The sequence below is a fragment of the Idiotropiscis lumnitzeri genome, chromosome 7, assembly GCF_059441095.1.
Source record: "Idiotropiscis lumnitzeri isolate Australia: NSW breed Sydney's pygmy pipehorse chromosome 7, RoL_Ilum_1.0, whole genome shotgun sequence".
Classification (NCBI taxonomy): Eukaryota; Metazoa; Chordata; class Actinopteri; order Syngnathiformes; family Syngnathidae; genus Idiotropiscis; species Idiotropiscis lumnitzeri.
In genome coordinates, this window is record NC_142397.1 from 20,600,416 (window position 1) to 20,623,227 (window position 22,812).

The 22,812-nt window shown below is 40.4% G+C and overlaps 1 protein-coding gene across 1 annotated transcript in view; it reads left to right on the forward strand.

The window, feature by feature from the left end:
- The window catches only part of LOC148333986 (melatonin receptor type 1B-like), a 57,788-nt gene extending 38,991 nt beyond the window's left edge, over positions 1-18,797 (forward strand). Inside the window, exons 2-3 of the mRNA XM_088300462.1 lie at positions 10,805-10,923; positions 14,197-18,797. Coding sequence (XP_088156588.1) covers positions 10,805-10,923; positions 14,197-14,946 — 869 coding nt within the window. The 3' untranslated portion in view covers positions 14,947-18,797. The remainder of the gene's footprint in view (positions 1-10,804; positions 10,924-14,196) is intronic.
- The last annotated feature ends 4,015 nt before the right edge of the window (positions 18,798-22,812 follow it).

A 22,812-nucleotide genomic window follows, 5' to 3' on the forward strand; every position in this document is an offset into this window, starting at 1 on the left:
CATTATGAATTATAAACTTTAATTGTAGAAGTTTCAATAATAATGTTTCAGCCATTGGGGATTATTTGAGTAAAATCATTTTAATCTCTGAGATTTGGCTTGATGGGCAAAAAAAGAAGAGATTGAATCAAATGCATGTTTTGTTCACGACCAATAGAGGACAAAAAGTGGGGGAGAAGTTATTATTTTTGTTAAACGTGAATTCAACTGCAAAATTGGTAAGGAAATGTCAAAAACGATAAAGGGTGAGACAGAAAATCTAGAATGATCGTAAGATGTTTATAAAAAAAAATAGGTTCTAATATTTTTAATGAAATGATGGTTAATATGTATGAACAAATGAATTATATGAAAGGAGTCTACATTTGTGGAGACGTCAATGTAAATTTGTGGAATCAAAATTAACAAAAGGTAAATAAGGATGTAAGTGACAAAATGTAGTCTTGGTTCATGGCCCACTCTTTTAAAAAAGGGAAGCAAGGCAAGTTTATTGTACAGTACATTTCATGCACAGCCAATTCAAAGTGATTTGCATAAAACATTAAAAGTATGACAGAAAGAGAGAAAAAAAAAAGACAACATTTAGCAAAAATGTTATACATTAAAATGATTCAGACCAAGTACCAACTTAGATCAATTAAAAGATAGCATGCAAATGGGGATTAAAACAAGAGAATAACGGATCAATTCATGAGAATACTGTGGCGGTTCGGTGAACCGTGAGGCGGGAAAATAGGACCCAAGAGCAACCGGGGTGAGGTGAACAGGGTTTATTGAATAAGGAGGCAAGGGAGCAGCACGATCGGGACCCGGGACTGGGGAGCTGGGAGTGGAGCGGCGCGGCGGGTCGGACGGGGCTGCGGAAGCGGGGAGCGGCTGGCAGGCGGCGAGACGGCGGGAGCCGGATGTGGGAGGCGAGCTGGTGGTGAAGCAGCGGGAGCGGCGCGGGCAAGGCAGGTAAGCCGCGTAGCGGAGGGAGTGCAGGCGAGGTGAACGCTGGACCGGAAAGCGGTGGTGGGCACTGGGAGCTCTGGTTCGGACGGGCACTGGACGGCTGGAGGGGGAACAAGAAGACATAGAAGTCAGACCGGAGCGAGCGTCGACGCGATCGAGCGAGCATGAAGCGTGCAGCGACATGAGCCAGTACCACGTAAGGTCACGGGATAATCCGGCGTTTGGCTCCAAGCGACGCTGGGACTTGTACCGGTGGTAATTGGTGCTGATGCGTAGCAGGTGCGCCGGAGCCGACGCCTTCTTGAGCCGGAGGCGTGCCTGGACGGAAGACGCCTGACCTGAAAACAACAACTCGCCACGCCCCCAAGCCCGAACCACCACAAATACTGCAATAAACAATAATGTTTTGAGACCTGACTTAAATGAACTGACAGTTTCAACAGACTTCAGCAAATTGGGAAGTTTGTAATGCTGCTTCACTTTGTTTGGATCAGGGTCTGGGAACACATAAGAGACTTGTCCCAGACGACCCGAGGGCTCTGGAGGCTTCCGATGGTATGAGTAATTCTTGCATGTATTTTGGTCCAAGACCATTTTGAGATTTATAGACCAGCAGAAAGATTTTAAAACCCATTCTAACCAAAGCTAATGTCAAACAGAGATCAACTCTGTCAAAAATGTCAACCTGTGGAATAACGTAGACTGTGAATTATTAATTCAGGAAAGATGCTTAAATATAGGCGGCACGGTGTCCGACTGGTTAGCATGATGAACTCACAGTGCAGAGGTCGTGGGTTCGATTCTGGCTCCGGCCTTCCTGCGTTTGGAGTTTGCATGTTCTCCCGTGCCTGTGTGGGTTTCCTCCGGGTACTCCGGTTTCCTCCCACATTCCAAAAACATGCATGGCAGCCCGATTGAACACTCTAAATTGCCCCTAGGTATGAGTGTGAGCGCGGATGGTTGTTCGTCTATGGGTGCCCTGCAATTGGCTGGCAACCAGTTTAGGGTTTACCCCGCCTACTGCCCGAAGATAGCTGGGATAGGCTCCAGCACCCCCCGCGACCCTAGTGAGGACAAGCGGTACAGATAATCAATGGATGGATGTTTAAATACATCTCCAAAACACGTTTATGGATGGTTATAAAAAGGAACATTTACACAAGCTGAGTAATGATAATCATAATTAATGAATTAATCACATTAAATATGACTTCAGAATGATCAAACATTTTGGCGCTGTGCCGTATTTTCATCTTTGGCATCCTTCAAATTGAATGTAACTTCAATTGCCTGACCTCAAAATTAGGTGAGCTATGTCGATTAAAAAAAAAAAAAAAAAAAAGGAAGCTACCTTTCAACAGTTGTTGTTTAGTTATGCTGCAATGCCTGTGAGAAACATTAAGGGCATGAAAATCATCCCATCTAAAATGAGGTGATTCCACTGTATGTCATATCTCAAAAACAAATGCAGAAACACCATTTTAACCTAGCCAGAGTGTATTTTTCTGAGAGGAGCCCAAACACACCTGAAGTTACGTGATCACACAAAATGGGGTCACGAGTAATGGAGGAACTGACTCCATTGTCACAAACGGGGTAGTGCCAACTACTGTCTAAAACAGGGGTGGGAAAACATTTTGATTGGTGGGCCACAAAGGGTTCTAAAATTTGACAGAGGGGCTGGACCAGGAGCAGATGGATGGAGTGTTTTCGTAACCTCACCTCATCGGAGAAAAAAAAATACATTTAATTGTAAATGAAAATTAACAAAAGCATTCCAACAAAATATCTGTCTTTGACACACCACAGTATTTAGAAAATCAAACATTAACAAGGTTTATTCATTTCATTTTTTTCAAGTTCGGCGGGCCAGATTAAAATGTTTAATGGGCCGCATGTGGTGCCCAAGCCGTAGTTTGCCCACGCCTGGTCTAAAAGAAATTTAATTTTTAATATTTGATGTGTTTTCTCAATACAGGTTGACCAGATTGACTTTATATTTGTTCAAAATAGATTTTAGGCGTTCAACAAATTGCAACACAAACTTACAATAAACATCTAACTTGAATTAATGCTGAAGTTGTGTTTTTGCGATATTATGAATTTGGCTTTCTGTCCTATGATTGGACTAACAGGGAATCCTGATGTCACTTCTTGACGTAATCGCTCTGCCGCATACAGGCGGCTTAGTCTCGTACACGCCTCTGTAAAGAGTTGGAGTTGTACTTGTAGCGTTTGAAAACATCATATATATATTTTCAGGTTAGTGACTTATTTGCATAGCATTTGGTCTGTTTATTTAGCGTAGCTTGTCATAGTATAGAAAGTCATTATGTTGTAGTTTTGTCTTGGTATTAGGTTTGTCACAGCCAGACCATACGCAACCATCTCACTCCTCGCAAACTCCTTCATGTGACGCTCCTTTAGAGCGCCTTTAATAAGGGTCTGGTAGGGGGGTGAGTACCCCTTTAAAAAGGTAGGACTTGAGCCTTTTCTTAAAAACAGAAACTCTCTCTGTAGCCGTCGTTGTTCAGTCTTTGTGAGAGCTCTTATAACATCAGTGGTATGGCCAATCACAAAGCTACCTTTCTCTATATGAGGGCCAGTCTATACGCATCTTTTGGCCATAAAAATACGGTACTGTTCAACACTTGTTGGGGGGGGTCAAACAATAGTTGTTCCACCATGCCTGAGATGACAATAATCTATCTGACTAGTAATAAAAGTATGCATTAAGGTCACTGTGCTGACCCTTGAGAGAATGGAGCAGACTGGCTAATTTCTTGCACAACCAATCATCACAAACCAGCAAAACTATAAAAATGATAAAAAAATGCAGCACTTTAGTTTTAGTATTAGTTTTAATGTTTTTATTTCTGTTTTTTGCTTTAGTGCAAGATTAGAAAAACACCATCGTAAGTATTCCACACTGAGGATTTAACACAAATATTAGTGTTAACAAAAATTCGGACCATACAGGGTGCATTTGAACAGTCCTCAGACTTTGAATTTCAACAAGTAGAGTGCATGAAACCACATCCGAAGTGAGATTCATGCATGCATGCCCCCTCATTAAATAATGTAAGGATGCCTTGTTTGGCAATTAAGTTGGCACTTTTTACTGTGCGTTCCATTTCGGGCTGAGTTAATTGACTAAAGCAGGGGAACCATTTCAACCAAAGTGAAACAAGTCTCAGAGGAGCAACAACATCTGCTGGTTCTATTTTCATTGGCTGTTGCTTGATTACATGACTTATGTGTGATGCCTAATAAGAGGAATATGTACTCTCAGACAACTGTTCGGCTGACTTCCAACTTCCGGCCGGACACTAATACAGAAATAAATCCATTTAAATTTAACCTCAAAGACTCCTGTATTAAATTGTTAGTTTTAGTGTTATAAAAATAAAATGTAGTTTAAGTTAGTTTTCATTTTTTAAAAAGCCTTTTCAGTTTTATTTTTTTTATTTTCAATTTTCGTTAAATTTTAGTTGTAATGATCTCGTTGGCTTTCGTTAACTAAAATATCCTTGCACACGCAATAAAACATCTTAAGCACACAAATAATAGAGATCTGGTGCCCTCTATTGACAACATGACAATGCACATTATGGTAAACACAATTACAAAATATCATCCAGTTATAAACATAGCGTACAATACATAACTTGGTCACTCCACTAATAATTTTGGCTTTCTTTTAAAGCTTGACATGATCACATTCCTGCCAACACACCTTTGTATTTTTTCAACAGGATCAGCTGAATGACACAGGCCTTGTTTTGAATGTACACATCAGACCATTTCCCAACTTGAATATTCCCAGTGGTTGGAAACAGATGACAGAACAAGAGACTAACCTTCCGCCAGTTGACAATGATAACGGGCAAGTGTGTAGAACTAGATGGACATTTTGCTAATCAATTCAGTACCTAATAAGACAGATGTAAATTGTACATGAACTGACTGTTCAACATCCCGATGAAAGAGATCAACTTGTCTTATACCATCTGAGATATATCAAGCCCTGGACATGGCTATGTGTATGAAAGTATCTTAAAGAATCATTGCACAATAGAACACTTTGTACTGAAGGATTTAAGATGTATATATATTGTTTGAAAACGTATAGAATAAATATTTTTTTCAAAATGTGTTTTCAAGAATGTTAACATTTTCTTTAATAGTGATCAGAACACAGATAAAATTCTCAGACAAAATCAGTGAACGTGAAATATGCAAAAAGTGCAACCTACAATTCTGGCAAAGACATTTATTTTTTATCAAATGTAACATGGAGACTAAACGGTGCCTTTTACATACTGCATTAAATTGTAAAGGATTGCTGTTTAAAAAAAATAGCATTTTTTATTCTAAAGTTCTAAAATGTTCCTTTTAGAAAAAGTAAATGAGACAACAGAGCCAAACCCCTTAAGTCCCAAAGATTTTGGATTAGTGTTCAGTTTCTATCAATGAATACCCTGAGGTGTCAAACTGGCTCTGGTAATACTCTTTTGCGGTCCTGCATAAACATCGCCATATCTGCTGTTTACACAAAGGCCATTTAAAAAAAATTGCTGGCTAACTAATTCTGGATAAGCGCTCTTTGTACACGTTACAGTTCATGCTGCATCACAGGTGTGACTTGTCATCTGAATCTGTTTGCTTATTAATTGAGAAAGTTCTTGCTTGGTTATATATCTCCAAAGACCAAGCGAATCTCCACACATCCACAAATAGCTTCACTTTGCCACATCCATACTCAACTTTTGTCATCATCTCTCCGTACTTATAAATAATTGGCCTCCATTAACATCGTTCCTCATTCTACAGCACTTATGTCCTTGCATTTCACCAGACCATCCCTCCAGCCCATAAAAAAAAAAAGAAAATACGTAATTCATAAACATTCTTCAAACCTCATTTTCTGGCTAATTTCCTATTCACATCCACTTACCGTAATTTCCGGACTACAATACACAAATGATTAAAAGCCCCAATAGCTAAATTAAGCCATAAAAACAGAGTTGTACATACATTAGCCGCATCGGACTAGTTGCTACTGGTCTCCTCGTTATTAAATGGGGTGTTATCTATACAATAAACACAGAGAAATATGTTTTACCCCTGAAACAACGCCATACACAGCTATATTACTGGAACCTTTCTCAGACTCTAGTTGTCACACGAGGCAAATTTACAGATGAGTTCGGACAGAGGTCACACTGTCATGACGGCTGTAATAATTGCACTGATGCAATACAATACAGCTTTATTTATATAGCGCATTTCACAACAGCTGTAACAAAGCGTTTTCCATGTGATGGAATAAATTAATTAACAGCTAAAATTAAAATTGTGACGTTGTCAGTAATACCAATAATATATGTACAGATCATGCGTCTTGTACATGTTGATCACTTTGCTTAAATTAAACGCAACTCAGAATGCTTATTTTAGCTCTCAATTGCTTCTTCATACAGCAGTGCGTATCGCTTCAATGATTGTCCCTCTCCCTCTCTTTCACGGTCTCTCTCTCTCTCTCTCTCTCTGTCCCTCTCTCTCTAAGTCAGTGCTTCTCAATTATTTTCTGTTACGCTACCCCCGCCCCCTAGCAAAAAGAAAACAATTCACGCCCCCTCCACCACCGCCCAACTATAAATAATAAATATAAATATAAATCGTTGCGAAACAAATCTACACCATAGAGTTAATACTTGCTGTGCTCAATGGGCAAGGAAAGTGCCACTGACAACTACTGGAGTGGAGGTGCAAATACACTTTATTGGAGTACAGTGGAAAAAAAGCCTGTTCCCAAGGGTCAAACGCGCCCCCCTTAGCATCGCACCACGCCCACCCAGGGGGGCCCCGCCCCACTATTTGAGAAGCACTGCTCTAAGTGAACTCTTTGAAGGGCCAGTTCATGCTGTTGCATTACAAGCATTATCAAATCAAAAAGAGAAACGAGTTGAACCTATTTTTCAATAGGTTTGATCAAATGCCTGACCCCGCTCAGGCTCCCTTGCTGCAGCCCCCACCAACCCCTCCTGCCACTGCGAACGAGACCCTCTCTCCCCTTCTCTCTCCCCTCTCTTTCTCCACAGGCTCCAGTTCCCAGCCTCATCAGACAACCACCACTTCCTCCTGCTCAGCCTTGTTCCTCACAACATCTCAGGTGAAGAACCAGCTGAGGAAGATGAAGGCGAGGAAGGCAGCAGGCCCAGATGGGATTAGCTCCCAGCTCCTCAAATCCTGCGCAGACCAGCTGTGTGGAATCGTCCAGCACATGTTCAACCTGAGCCTGAAGCTGGGCAGAGTCCCCCAGCTGTGGAAAACATCCTGCCTGGTTCCGGTTCCAAAGACACCCCATCCGAAGGAGCTCAACAACTTCAGACCAGTGGCGCTGACGTCTCATCTGATGAAGACCCTGGAGAGACTGGTCCTCGTCCATCTGCGCCCCCTGGTCAGCTCCTCAATGGACCCACTCCAGTTTGCATACCAGCGTGGCATCAGTGTGGATGATGCCATCATCTACCTGCTCCACACTTCACTCTCCCACTTGGAGAAGGCGGGGGGCACGGTGAGGATCATGTTCTTTGATTTCTCAAGTGCTTTCAACACCATCCAGCCCGCCTTATTGGGAGACAAGCTGGAGCAGGCGGAAGTGGCCCACCACCTCATCACATGGATCCACGACTACCTCACAAACCGGCCACAGTACATGAGGACACAGGACTGTGTGTCTGACGTGCTCCTCTGCAGCACGGAAGCGCCGCAGGGAACTGTTCTGGCTCCCTACCTGTTCACCCTCTACACCTCGGACTACAAATACAATTCCACAACCTGTCACCTGCAGAAGTTCTCTGATGACTCTGCGATTGTCGGCCTCATCACTGACGGAGACGATCGGGAGTACAGAGGGGTTACGCAGGGGTTCGTGGACTGGTGTCAGCAGAACCGCCTCCAAATCAACGCTGGGAAATCCAAAGAGCTGGTGGTGGATTTCCGCAAGCGTCGGCACTCTCCACCTGCACCAGTGAATATCCAGGGAACAGACGTTGATAGGGTCTCAACTTACAAGTACCTGAGTGTTCATCTGAACAATAAACTGGACTGGAGCGACAACACAGACGCTCTCTATAGGAAGGGTCAGAGCAGACTCTTCCTACTCAGGAGGCTGAGGTCCTTTGGCGTTCGGGGAACACTCCTCAGGAACTTCTATGACTCGGTGGTTTCATCAGTCATCTTCTATGGAGTGGTCTCCTGGGCAGGAGGCATCTCGGGCCGGGACAAGAAGAGACTGGACAAACTAGTGAGGAGGGCCAGCTCTGTCCTGGGCTGCTCCCTGGACTCTGTGGACTCAGTGAGGGGCAGGAGGATGACGGCAAAACTGTCATCAATGCTGGACAACCCAGCCCACCCACTCAATGACATTCTGAGAACACTCCACAGCTCCTTAAGTGATAGACTGTTACACCCTCGCTGTACCAAAGAGAGATTTCGCCGCTCCTTCCTGCCGACTGCTGTCAGACTTTTTAACAAGAACATTGGGTCAGGCCTACAAACGGGAGGGCATTAGTGCAATTGTGCAGTCCTAGGATGCAATATATACTACTACTGTACTTTCAGCCAATGGTGTACTTAAATATTGACCAATGATGTATTTTGTTTACCATTACAGTATTCTTATAACAGTACTTCTATCACTGCAGCATTTCTACCATTGCAGGACGTTCACTATTACAGTACTTTTATCATTGCAGTATTTTTCTATCGTTGCAGTACTTTTACTATTACAGTACTTTTACCATTGCAGTATATTTTATCATTGCAGTACTTTTTACCATTACAGTACTTTTATCATTGCAGTATTTTCTATCATGCAGTACTTTTCTATCATTTCAGTACTCTTACCATTACAGTACTTTTATCATTGCAATATTTTTATGATTGCAGTATTTTCAATCATTCAGTAGTTTTTATCATTACAGCGTTTTCCCCTCTGTATAATGGACAGGCATTAGGAGTGTTTCCTTACACTTAGATACGTTTATACTGTGTATATTTGCATGCTTTTTATGAATGTCTGCTGCTAATGTTATACATTAACGGCTACATTACGCCGCCGACTCTGTGTGATCTATATCTTTGCTGCTGTAACACCTCAAATTTCCCCATTGTGGGACTAATAAAGGACATCGTATCTTAAAAATGTTAATACGTTAATATTATTAATATTAATATTGTATGGTAACCTATTCATGTTCGTTTTGCAAAAATGTCCCTTTCAATTCTTAATATAACAAGGACTTTGGCACAAGTATCCTCCCAAGAGAGTGCCCTTCTATTTTCGTCTTCTTCCAATTTCCAAGCTCACTTCTGTGTCTCCTTTAACTGACACTCTCTTGGGTCAGATTGCTGAGTCTGTAATTTCCCTGTCACATGAAAACAGATTAGAGATGAGTGATTACCCCGGCTTTGTTTGGCTTTTTTACATTCACTCACGTTTAAGGTTTTTACTGATGATGAATATTTTCCCCTTGGGACTACGTGACGCACACTAGTCTCAAGTCTCTTGCTGACCTAATAAAGTTGTGCTGATACTCCAGTAATTTCATTGTATCCCTTGATTTCAGAGTTTACATTATAAGATGTAAATACATTTTCTCATTGTAAAAAATGTTCTAAAGCACAGGTGTCAAACTCAAGGCCCGGGGGCCAGGTCTGCCTGCAACCTCATTTTATGTGGCCCGCAAAAGACAAGATCATGTGCGTCAACTTTCTGTTTCTAGCACATTTTCTTCACTTTTAACAACATTAAGGTATGAGATATTGCCATTTATTTGTTACCAATCCTACCCTTTTAAAATAAATGGAAACTTTGTTGAACAAACAATTACTGACTGGCTTCTGATTTCCAAACTGGCTTTCCATCAGTTCGCTGTATGTATGTGATAACGTAAAGTGATCGTACATTTATATGCGTTCACGGTCATAACGGCCCTCTGAGGGAAACCCGAACTACGATGTGGCCCGTCCACAAACATTTGTGGCTTTGATTAATCTAATTTAGAGAGGTAGGCACGTTGGTCCGTCAGTCCTCCTTCATTCATTTGGAAGTATGTCTAACAGACTGCCTTACCCACCTCTCCTTATGCTTCTAAATCACATACAGAAACTGCAAGCATTATCTGTTTTCAGTGGTTGCTTTATTACACATATACTGGGATTTGACAGTTTAGTTATGGACCAATGCAACAGTAGAAGTAGAGGTAGGAGAAAGAAGGAATGTAGGAACGTAGAGCCAAAGGCTGATTAATAAACAGTCAGGAGTGCAGACTTGTGGACAACCAAAAAAACAATGCATAGCTCATAAAAATGGAGAACAATTTGAAAGGGGCAAACGTCGCTGGGACACAGATTAAAGTGTTAAAGTGATGTGGACTCTTTGTGCCTCTGTGCAGCAAAAATGCAGAGAAGCCTGTAAAAGCTGTGCAATAAATGTTTGGTGGTATAGTATTATGAAGTCCTGTAAAAGGTAAAGCATTATTGCATCAATATTTTAGGATAATAGTAACTTTACCCCAAGCTATGTTGTGGTGTGTAGTCTGCGTTAAATAATAGTTGTTGTTAAATATAAAACTTACACAATGCATAATGGTACATGCATACACTTTTTCGACTGCAAATGTGAGTATAACCCAAATGAAAACCAGGAAATTAAGATAGTTCTTAAATGTGTTAATGTTTTTGTCATTAATTACCACTGTATCATGATTACAAGCATGCAGCTGCACACGTTAAAAGACTCACCATGATGATGCTTTTTTTTTTCATTTGCCTTTAACAGGAAATGCCTTTGTGGTGAGCCTAGCCTTCGCCGACTTGATGGTCGCATTCTACCCCTATCCTCTGGTGTTGTATGCCATTTTTCATGATGGCTGGTCATTGGGAGAGACCCAGTGCAAGGTACGCAATTGTTAGACTTACTGTAAGGAGATCTTGGCTTCAGTAATTGATGCATGATTGCAAATTTGCAAATTTTCCTCAAATTCTAGACTTTTGACACACTTCTCAAAATCATGTTAAAAGGTTTATATTGATGCCAAGCGCAGGGTTGGGAACCTATTCAATAGAAGGATGGAAGTTAGCCCTTAGTTCCCCCTGCATTGTAAAATGTCTACTGTGATCATGGCCACAAAAACAAACTGTATTTTTTAAAACATAGCTTTCTGGCACAAGTTTTGACACCCTCTTAAAACTAAGGATGCACCTGGTTCATAATTCAAACACATAAATATACATTTTTATAACCGTGCATTTCACACGTAAGCCTTCAGTGAAGTCCTCCATAGCCCGACTTGAATAAATCCCCCTCATATTACCATCATGGCAGCCCGGTGGCCGACTGGTTAACACGATGGCCTCACAGTGAAGAGGTTGCGGGTTTGATTCTGGCTCTTTGCATGTTCTCCCCGCGCTTGCTGGGTTTCCCCGGGTACTCCGGTTTCCTCCCACATTCCTAAACTATGCATGGCCGGTTGATTGGGCACTGTAAAATTGCAATTGGCTGGCAACTAGTTCAGGGTGTACCCCGCCTACTGCCTGAAGATAGCTGGGATAGGCTTTGAGGAGCAGTGGTACAGATAATGGATGGATAGTACCATCATTTATGGCACCACGGCTGGACAAATAATTTACTGAAACACACTTACACAACACTGAGTGAGTGTTGAACAACTTAGCTTCTCTTTAAAGGTCCGTCTTGAAAATGGCCTCGCAAGTGTATCTGCAATTAAATCCACACTTTTCCCTCCTTTGGACATTGTGGTTTAAGAAAGAAAGAATATATCTTAGATTTTCAAACGGTCGCAAGTTATGACTTCCGGGTGTGTTGATTCCGCATAGCGATGCCCCCTCACAAGTACGTATCCAATCACAAGATGCGTTCATCACCTTCAATGTAAGGCCTGCGATAAGGCCTTACTGTCATCAACTCGTGATCTGATTGGCTATTGCACCTATCAACTCTGAAAGCTCATTGACTGACCGAAACATGCCCGCACGATTGTATCTGAAGGCCTCGGACGAATAGTGCATGCTACTGGTATTGTGAAATCTGCCTGGCAACACAAGCTAGCTGAATTCTGATTGGATAAAAACTCCAACCTAAAAATTAAACAAAAGGATATAATATGAGATCAATGTGAAGAATATGATCATGATTTATTGATTATTTATTGATAAGGCCTTCACCCGCCCACCGCTGCTTATAACACATTAAAACTCACGCTAAATGAGAGTCAACAGATGTTCAGTGGAACTGTTCTAGTAGGCTTTTCCCGACAAACTGTTTTCCTTTTTTTTTTTTTTGGTATATTTCTTTCGCTTTCTTGAAGAAGCCAAACAATTTTACGCGGACATTGACTGGTACTTGTAAGTGGTCATAATTCCCTCCACCAATAACAAAGCCCTGGTTCCAGCTGAAGAAATACAGCCCCAAAGCAAGATGCAACCACCACCACGCTTCACTGTCGGTGGGGTGCTCTTTTGGTGGTGAGCAGTATTGCGTTTGGCCAAACATAAATTTTATAACTATGGCCAAAAAGTTCAACCTTGGTTTTATCGGACTATAATTTTCCCACATTCTTTAAGGACATTTCAAATGTGTTTTTTTTCCTTTGCAAGAAAATGCTTCTGTCTTGCCACCCTACACCAGCCATATGAAGAAGACAGAAGATTGCTGTCACATTCCTCAAAACAACAAATACCTGTCAGGCATTCCTGCAGCTCCTTTATTGATGCTGGCAGCCTTTTGGCAGCCTCTCTGAGCAGTTTCCCTTTTTGCCTTTTCAGCAATTTTGCAAGGATGTCCAGAACTCGGTAATGTCGCTGTTGTGCTGTATTTTCCCTGCGTTCCATGGGATATTGAATGCGTTGGAAATTATTTAGTAAAATTCTCCTGACTAAGGTGTTTCAATAATGAGACCCCTCTGATGCCATGTAAGCTATCTGTGGAAGATAGCTTGTGCTGTAAGATGCAAGAACAAAAAATGGCAGAAATAGGTGACTTGAACATCTGAACTTTGGTGGCAGAGGTGTGCTAAATCTATCTAACCTGATTTTGATTGTGATTGTCTAATTCTGAAGACAACCACATCCAAAGCTAGAAGGGGGGGTGCACACTTTTGCAGCCATATTATTTAATGTTTTCAAATCACCTCTATTGTGGAAAAAGTTTCAAAACATTTTTTGGGAGATACAACTTGGCATTTTAACAGGGCTGTGTAGACTTTTCATGTGAATCTGTCCATCCATTTTCTGAAGCGCTCATCCTCACCAAAGTTGCGAGTGTGCTGGAGCCTGCTATCACTGCAGATAAAAATCTGTGTGAAGTTATTGATTTTCTTTCCTCTAGTAATGCTTTTGTTTTGTTCTTTTGTTTCCAAATACAATTTTAATACAAACTGCAACAAAGGGAGTATGTCGAACGTTCTGCCTTATGTGGTTTAGTCTGTCTTCACATATTTTTGTTATACTTCACTAAGTATGCGTGTTGTCTCATGATGATATCGCCTTGAATAACCCAGTGTTATTTCAATGTATGCAAGTTTTATAAAACAGGTATTTAAAGAGCGTTTAACATATACAGCGCTAATGTGACAGGCACAGAATGTGCGAGGAGAGAGGTTTCTGTACTTTTTCAGTGTTTTGATGGGCTAGAAATCACTTGACTGATAGCAAAAGTGTGACCCATATTTCATTAAAATGTGTCTGTTTTTAAATATGATTATCTAAAATGCAGAATGAATCTTACATTTTGTCTAACTTATTCATTTTTGATGGACTACCCCCCCTTTTCCCCACAGACAGCTGCAAATAACATGTCAACGTCAAATTTCAGTTCATTAGTCCATCCACAAAGTGGATTGAAGGTAATGCAAAAATCACTGGAGTAAATAATTTGATAGAACTGCAACATAGTGTTTTTTCATTTCATATTTATTTATTACTTAATTCTTTAATCTTTAATTTAATTGATCTATTTAATTAAATTATTTCGTATATTTGCACTGGAGAGGGGAGCTCTTCAATCTCGTTGCACACTGAAAACAATGTCAATAAAGGGCATTCTGATAAGTGAACCAGAATCAGATTCTGATTCTCTTTTGGACCCATGCACAGTATATTTCTATTTAGTCTAAGCTGTCATTTATGTGTGCAAATGTCCACTTCTTTCAGATAAGCGGCTTCCTGATGGGTTTGAGCGTGATTGGCTCCATCTTCAACATCACAGGCATCGCCATCAACCGCTACTGTTACATCTGCCACAACTTCAGCTATGACAAGTTGTACAGCAACAGGAACACACTGCTGCTGGTCGCACTCATCTGGTTCTTGACAGTCATGGCCATTGTGCCAAATCTGTTTTTTGGCTCCCTGCAGTATGATGCCCGCGTCTACTCATGCACATTTGCACAGACTGTTAGTACTTCCTATACCATCACAGTCGTGGTCATCCATTTCTTTGTGCCAATTTCTGTGGTCACTTTCTGCTACATGAGGATATGGATCTTGGTCATTCAGGTAAGGCGCAAGGTGAAATCTGAGGTACGTCCTCGCATCAAGCCCAGCGACCTAAGGAACTTCATCACTATGTTTGTAGTGTTTGTGCTCTTTGCGATTTGTTGGGCACCACTTAACTTCATTGGGCTTGCTGTTGCCATTAACCCAGAACAAGTGGCACCTCGCATCCCGGAGTGGCTCTTTGTCGTCAGCTATTTCATGGCTTACTTCAACAGTTGCCTTAATGCCATCATCTATGGCCTACTCAACCAGAACTTCCGCAGGGAGTACAAACGTATTGTCATGTCCGTGTGGTGGCCACACCTCTTCTTCCAAGAAACATCACGAGGAGGGACTGAGGGCATGAGGAGCAAACCATCACCGGGACTCAATAATAATGATCAAGTAAAAGCAGAAACTCTGTGACGCAGTTTGTCAGTTTGTCTCTACTCTGCCAAAGCCTCAACAAGTGCACCACAGTAAATTGAAAGGATAAAAAAATAACGAGTGCCATTCATAACACTTAAAGCTCATCAATTTAGTTTTTTATCTTTTTTTTTTACTGATTTCACCAGCAGTCTTGGGGCATGATTGGAAATGAAAGGCAGCATGTAAACATTTTTGAAATGCCAGAAACAAAAATGATTGCAGCTGAAGCAATGCAATTTGCAGTTTTTAAATGAACCAAGGGCTCACTTAGGTTACGTTCACACTGCAAGGTGTGATGCCCAATTTGGATTTTTTTGGTGAATTTGAGGGGCAGCACGGTAATCGACTGGTTAGTACGTCCGCCTCACCGTTCATGTGGTTCGATTCCAGGCTCTGGCCTTCCTGTGAGGGGTTTGCGTGTTGTCCCCATGCCTGCGTGGGTTTTCTCCGGGTACTTTGCTTTCCTGCCATATTCTGAAAACATGCATGAATTCTAAATTGTTCCAAGGTGTGATTTTAAGCGCGAGTGGTTGTGTGTCGTTGTGTGCCCTGCTGGCTGGCAATCAGTTTAGGGTGCCCCAAAACTAGCGTTAGATGGGCTCCAGTACGTCCGGGACTCTCGTGAGGATGAGCGGCTCAGATAATGGATGTTGAATCCGATTTTTTATTTGTTTTTATGTACTCGTTCATATTAAGAAAATAAATGTGACTTCTAAAGTAAACAGAATACGTCCCGCACAAAGCTCGACGTCGAGTGATGGGCACAAAAAAAACAAATAATGTGGCATGTGGCACAGTCTTTTCCGAAGTAAATACTGTCCTGCATGCTGGGGCTCATTTGATCACCTCATATCGACAGAGTTGCAAGGTGGAAGGTGGTTGAGATATTTTGCGGATATGAGTTGAGGCTCGTCGGTCAGCTCGTTATATCGAGGCGTTCTACTAAAGCTAAACTCACATCTGTGTGGATGAAATATAACTGTGGCCAAAAATGTCAACTTCACGCTTCCTGTTTCAAGCGCGATTAAACTCAAGTCAAATATAAAGTCAACACTGTTACGCTAAACATCTTTTCTGACTCACTAATGTTATTAGTTTCTTGAGCACACTTTCACGCCTGCACATAGATCACGTTGGGCTTTTGAGGACTTGTGAGGTTCAACGGTGATCTGCATCATCCATGATTAACAGGTGATCAATCCAGGTGGTTCACTAAATTGATGAGCTTTTAATGTGCTATGTTTTAACGTACACTCAGGGTGCCGGTGTTGTTTTGGCAATATATATTTTAAAACCGTGGCACCAAAATACAGTTGTAGGCTGACAAAAATTCTGACAATTTTATGACAGACAGTAGATTCTTCATCTCCTTCCTCGTAATATTATATTAGTAATGTACAACTGTGCAAGGTGTTTGGCGTCACCAACTGTTTCTAAAGTTATATTGGATATCAAATTATTATATCACATTTTTCCTTGTCACTTTATGACTACCATGCCTGAAACGTGATATATTATTAACTTTGCTGGTAGTTGATACCTCAAATTTTTAATCATCATAAAAGGTGCCTGTACCGATTATCTTATTTTTCACTTGACCAAATAATAATCACTTGCAACAGACTCTATATGGGCATCCTGCTCTCAGATTGTTTTCACTCTGTTTCGTTAGGTGGAACTATCGAAAAAAAAAAAGCTGGCAATGATTCATTTTTGTCAATGTAGTTTTAATGAACAAATGAATATGTGAGCAGAATTTAGTGGTCTTATCTGAAAAATGTTTTGAGATCACTCAAAGTAGTTGGCCTACTATATGACTTAATGGACAACAATGCACTCAAGGCTGTTTTTTATGTTATCATGCAGCATTTTTATGGCTCCCAGATTTTTTTCATCCATTTTATAGGACATGCTGGCATAGATATAAAGCTGCCGTAAAAAGAATTGAGGAAATTACTCCCCCCAACCCCACCACCAAGCACTAAAAAGGTGCACATTCCTTAAATTTATCTCTGATGAAAACATAAAGGACATTTGATACATTGGTCATAACAGCTGCTTTCAGAAAAAAAAATGTCCATATGGGGGTTTATTAAATGTTGAGCTGTTGACTGCAAATGCAATGCTGCTGACTTTAATTTCCTCGAAAGTGCTGCCTCATGAAAGAAGGAAATGATATGTGTGTAGGAGTTCAGTTAACTCTTGGGCATTTGAGCCAGTAGCTGAGAGTCAAGAATAATCCCAAAGATGGACGGAACACGTTTAAAAAAAAAAAAACACCTTAAAACCACAAAATGCTGCCTATTAAAACCAGATAAACATCCTGCATGTTAAAATAAAACCAACAATTGTATCCACTTAGTTTACGTTGATGCGCTTCACTCAACCACAAACTACTCCTAAAATACCACATATAATAGGTCACTATGTCTTGAGCAGTCCTCCAATGTTTTTTTTTTCTCTAGAAATAGGACCACATAAAGGGATGTGAAACAAATACTAAAGGTCTTTAAAAGCACAATGATTTAATACAACCCGGGTCACAGTGTACTTATGCAGTTTACAGTTTGGAATCTTAGTAACATTGTAATCTTAGTAATGATAAGAATCAATACTTTCTCTATGCATTTTAGTCCTTATTTGAATCCAAGTGCACATGAAAAGTAAACAGGTCATCTACCCTTTTTAATGAATCTATCTTAGTAAAAAATAAATAAAAATGATGGCTCAGCTGTCTCAGTATGAAGTACAGGCACTGTATGTATATTGTGCATGTTTTTTGAAAGGATGTTTCTGTTATTTTATTGAATGTAAATTATCATATCCAATAATGCTTTTTTTACTTTTGCTCTGTGTCAAATTATCCCAGCTTGTGGTTGATTGACAACTGTGCTAATGATGTTGATAAATCAAAGCATAATTAAACTGTAATAATGAATTTAATTCATTTAAGTTGAACTTATCAATGTTTTGGACTTTTTTCCTATTCATCCACATCCCAAATTTTGTCACACTATATGCAGCAGTCCCAATTTGTTTTTTTATTGACTCGTGTTTGTACTTACTGTATATAGACACCATATTTTAAAAGAGTAGATTTTGTAATTACCACTCGGTTGCTGATTTTCAATGTCAACCTTGGCCAAAATTCTGTGATAAGTTGAAAGTAGTTGAACAATTACATCAATATGTACCACATACTGTGATATTTGATCCCAGGTAATTCAAACATTTTTTATTATTAAAATGGGTCTGTGGCACAGAACATTTACTAGGGTGCTTGTTGAGCATAGAAACAAAAAAGTGCAAATAGCATGTTGCAAGCATGCTAGCATATTATTGATATCTACACTAATATTTGAGTTTCATTTCTCCCCATACTTGCCTCTCTCAAGGTTACCATTCATATTAGGAGGTTGGTTGAAAACACTAAATTGCTTTTAGTTGTGAGGGTTAATGATTGTCTATACTGTATCTACTACAATAAATGTGTTTGACTGGCAAGCAGTTTCAAAATCACTCGGGATAGCATTCATCAGATATGTGACCGAGAACACTTGGATGCATCAGAAGTGAAACATCATCTCATTTGAAGGAAATGGTATTTTGTATGTGTATGTTTCTCCCAAATTATCGTAAGAATTCCAATTATTTTGTATTAAGCCCAACACAATGTAATGAAAGGTGGTTTCATGGTTGAATTTCTCAACAGCACTCTAACAGATCTTTTTCTGATGATGACAAGATGATTGATTTAAATTATAGCCATGGTAGCGTATTGGTTAGTACACTTGCATCACTGTCCAAAAGTTCTGGATTCAAAACTCCCGTTTAGACTTCTCTTGCATGTTCTCGGTTGAATTTCTCAACAGCACTCTAACAGATCTTTTTCTGATGATGACAAGATGATTGATTTAAATTATAGCCATGGTAGCGTATTGGTTAGTACACTTGCATCACTGTCCAAAAGTTCTGGATTCAAAACTCCCGTTTAGACTTCTCTTGCATGTTCTCTTTGTCCTTGTGTGGGTTTTCTCACAGTACATGTCTTCACACGTTCCAAAAATATGTTCTGCTCATTGAAGACTCTAAGGCTGTGTCCAAATTCGTAGGCTGCGTCCTCCAAAGGCCGTGTCACACAACTCCCAGCGCGCCTCGACCGCACGCCAGCGTCCAAATTCACGCAGCCTTTGAATGTAGCCTTTAAATCTGGCCTTTGCCTCCCTGGAGGCCCAAGGAAAGGCTGCTTCAGAGATTTGCTACATTCCGCCGCTCTTCTTCCATGCAACTTTTCTCCGATACTGCAACGTCTCTCCTACCAACCAAGCAAATTGCTGCCATCTTGCAGTGGTACAGTCGCAAATTTGCTTTATGTGGTCCACGGAGGTTGACATGAGGAATGAAGAGGCGCCTTCGATGGACCCAGCCTGTGAAGGGTTCTTTGCAGGATGCAGTTTACATATTTGGACACAGTTTAAATTGGCCACGGGTGTGAATAGAAGTGAAAATGGCTGTTTATCTAGATGTAAAATTGATCTGCTTTTCCCTCTTGGTATGCACAAATGCAAGAATGTTTCTCTTAATCGTGCATACTGATACGATTTCCATAGAAGCATATTCGAGGTAACTAATGCGCTTTTGGTGGAGATACTGAAAACAGAAGATTTGTGAAGGTTACAATAATGTGTTCAGTGTGCATTGTGGCCACTTATTATTAAACAGCCTGTAAGAACTATAATTTTCAAAATAATACTTTATTCTGTTGTGCTACTTTACGAAGTACATTTTTTTTTATCTATTTTCTAAATTTGATTTCAGTGGTTATGAAGTGAATAATCATGAAACCTTTAATCAAGTACTTCCAAAATTTGGTAGTGTTGTCTATGACTTACAGTGCTTGACTTCTGGTTGGTTACCCCATGAACTGTTCATGAAAAATGTGGACTTTATCGGTTTTACTGTCAACCAACATGGTACTTACTTTGTATATTATCTTCATTCAATAGCCTTTCCCCTTCCACGCTATACAATTTTTGCCGATATATAAAGATGATATGGACTTGGAGCAGTTGCACCAGATATGACAAACGCTGTCCTTCACATGCTTACGACTGACTGCACTTTGTGTGGGAAAACAACAACAATGCACCATAGTGTTATAAGGAAAGAAAGGTTTTTTTTCTTTCATCAAGGAATATATGCTGCTTACTGATTGTGACAAACATTCAGTTGGATTGACTGTGAGGACATTAAGAGTGATTGTTTCATAGTGTTTGGTTTGAGGTAGAGAGGGTTCATGAACTCATTTTAGGTTACCAATAAAACAAATAAGTTTTGGCAGTAATTTGCTATTGAAAACTGCAAACTCCCAAACAGAGCTAACAAGTGGCTGCTGGGCAGTGATTAGCTCAACAACAACGTCTCAGATTTCCAAACAGCAAGTTTGTTTGACTGTTTTTCTGCCCAGAAAATATGACAATAAAGGGATTTCTAATTCTAATACATGCAGATTTAAATCCTGATTTTCTTATATACAAACTTTGGGGGAATTTGTGAGATTTCATCATGCACTTGTCAGTGTTTCCATTTTTGGAAAATAAAAGTGCCAGTTACGGAGGAAATTATTCTTTAAGTGATAAACATAAAAATATACTGCATTGAGTACTGTGACACATGAGACTCATGTGTGCCATTGTTCAAGATTATTACATGTCAATTAAATATTTATGATTCTCTTTAAGATGTGTCCATTTTCTCTTTTTACTGCAGTGTTTTAAAAGTGAGTGGAATCATTTTTGCGACACAGATGGATACAGAAATAGGTTCACATAGCATTTACTCTCTGATCGGGTTCACCTCGTACAGTACAGGTACGTTTCCAACAACAGCAGGAACGGAGACGGACCACTCAAAAGTGTGGAAATTTCATTCAACAATTATACTGGGTAAAAACGGACAAGCCTGGCTAAGGTTGAGTTTTAAGGCTAAGCAGCTAGACAAATAGCGAGCTTAATGTAGTGCCGCACAACACTATAAAAATATGCGCCATTTAGTTTTTTCAGCATAATCTGTGTTTGATTCATTTGAAAATACATAATTTAGAATAACCATCTATATTGAAATACACAACTTACAACAATGACCATTCAAGGCTCAGCCTCTTCCTTCTACAGAAAAAAACTCAAGACTCCCCCACCGCACACTCACACGCACGTCACTTTAGGTGGCCTGCGAGAGATTAAATTAAAGAGTAATGCTCGTTTAAAGCATACATTAACCCTAAACAACATCTTCCAAAATTCACTTTGATTTTGTGACACTGCATTCATTATACATTAGGAAACTAAATAATAGTAATAATAAAAAATGATTATACATTCAATTTGCAAGCACCTTTCAAGACCCTCAAGGACACTGTACATCAATAAAAGCAATAAAAACCAAACTGTTAAAAGTAAGAATGATTAACTTTTAAAAATAAAAAATAAGAAGAAAATGAATTAATAAAATAGATAAGAATTAAATTTATTTGGTACTGTCAGAGTGAGTAGGCGATCTTAAAGAGGTGAGTTTTGAGTTTTGAAGATGATAAGTGACGATGTGTCAGGCGGCAGAGAGCGACTAAAGGCTCTGCTCCCCATGCTGCTGAGACGGACAGGTGGAACAGTCAGGTGAATGGAGGAGGATGATCGGAGGGCACGGACTGGAGTGATGATGTTTCGTAGGTTGGACAGGTAGGGAGGGTTAAGGTTATGGATGGCTTTGAAGGTATAAAGGAGCAGTTTGAATTGTATACGGAATTTGACAGGAAGCCAGTGTAGTTACTGGAGAACAGGGGTGATGTGATGGGATGAGGGTGTAATTGTGATGAGACGAGCGGCAGAGTTGTGTACCAGTTGAAGTTTACGGATGGACTTGTGGGGACGCCGAATTGCAATAATGAAGACGGGATGTGACAAGGCTTTGGATCAGTATAGAAGCGCATGAGGGGAAAATTGAGGGGCAAAGTTGACTGATGTTGCGCAGATGGAAGTCGGATGACTGGGTTATGTTATTGATATGCTCATGGAAAGATAGAGTGCTGTCGAGGATGACACCCAGACTCTTGACCTGAGGGGAGGGGTAAACAATGGAGTGGCCACCGGGAATGGGAAAACTTCCAACTTTGGATAGTAATGATTTTGCAGCAAAATGAAGAACTTCGGTTTTGTCGCTGTTAAGCCTCATGACATTATTAGTGAACCAGTCATAGATTTCGGACAAACAAGAGGTGACAGAGGAGGGAGGGAGTGATATGCTGGATTTGCAGGAGAAATAGAGCTGGGTGTCACCCGCGAAGCAATGAAAAGAGATATTGAATTTTCGGAAGATAGTGCCAAGGGGAAGGAGGTAGGAGACAGTACGTGTTTTCAGAGGGGCTAGGAAGTTGAGGATGTTGATAACTTCATTGTTATACTGGGCTGCAAGTGTATCGGGCTTGGAGGAATGTTCAGGAATGATGATTTTATCGATGTTGGAGCAAAGTATTTCGGTGTTGATGTTCTTTATATTACGGAATGAGATTGTGCGAGGGGACTTAATGGCTGACAAGCAGAGCGCGACATTGAATGTGATGTGGAAGTGATCAGTTATAGTGAGTTCATCTGAAAAAACAGTTTGAGGGAGTGAAACCAGAACAGCAGATGAGATCAAGTGTATGGCCTTTGGAGTGAGTAGGAAAATCAAGAAAATGACTGAGGCCATAGCTGTCCAGGCATGTTAAGAAGTTTTGGTGAGGGCCACGTTATCGTTTCCAATGTGAATATTAAATTCTCTTAATAGAAGCATTAGGAGAGAGAGTAGACAGCTGGGTGTGCAGAGTGG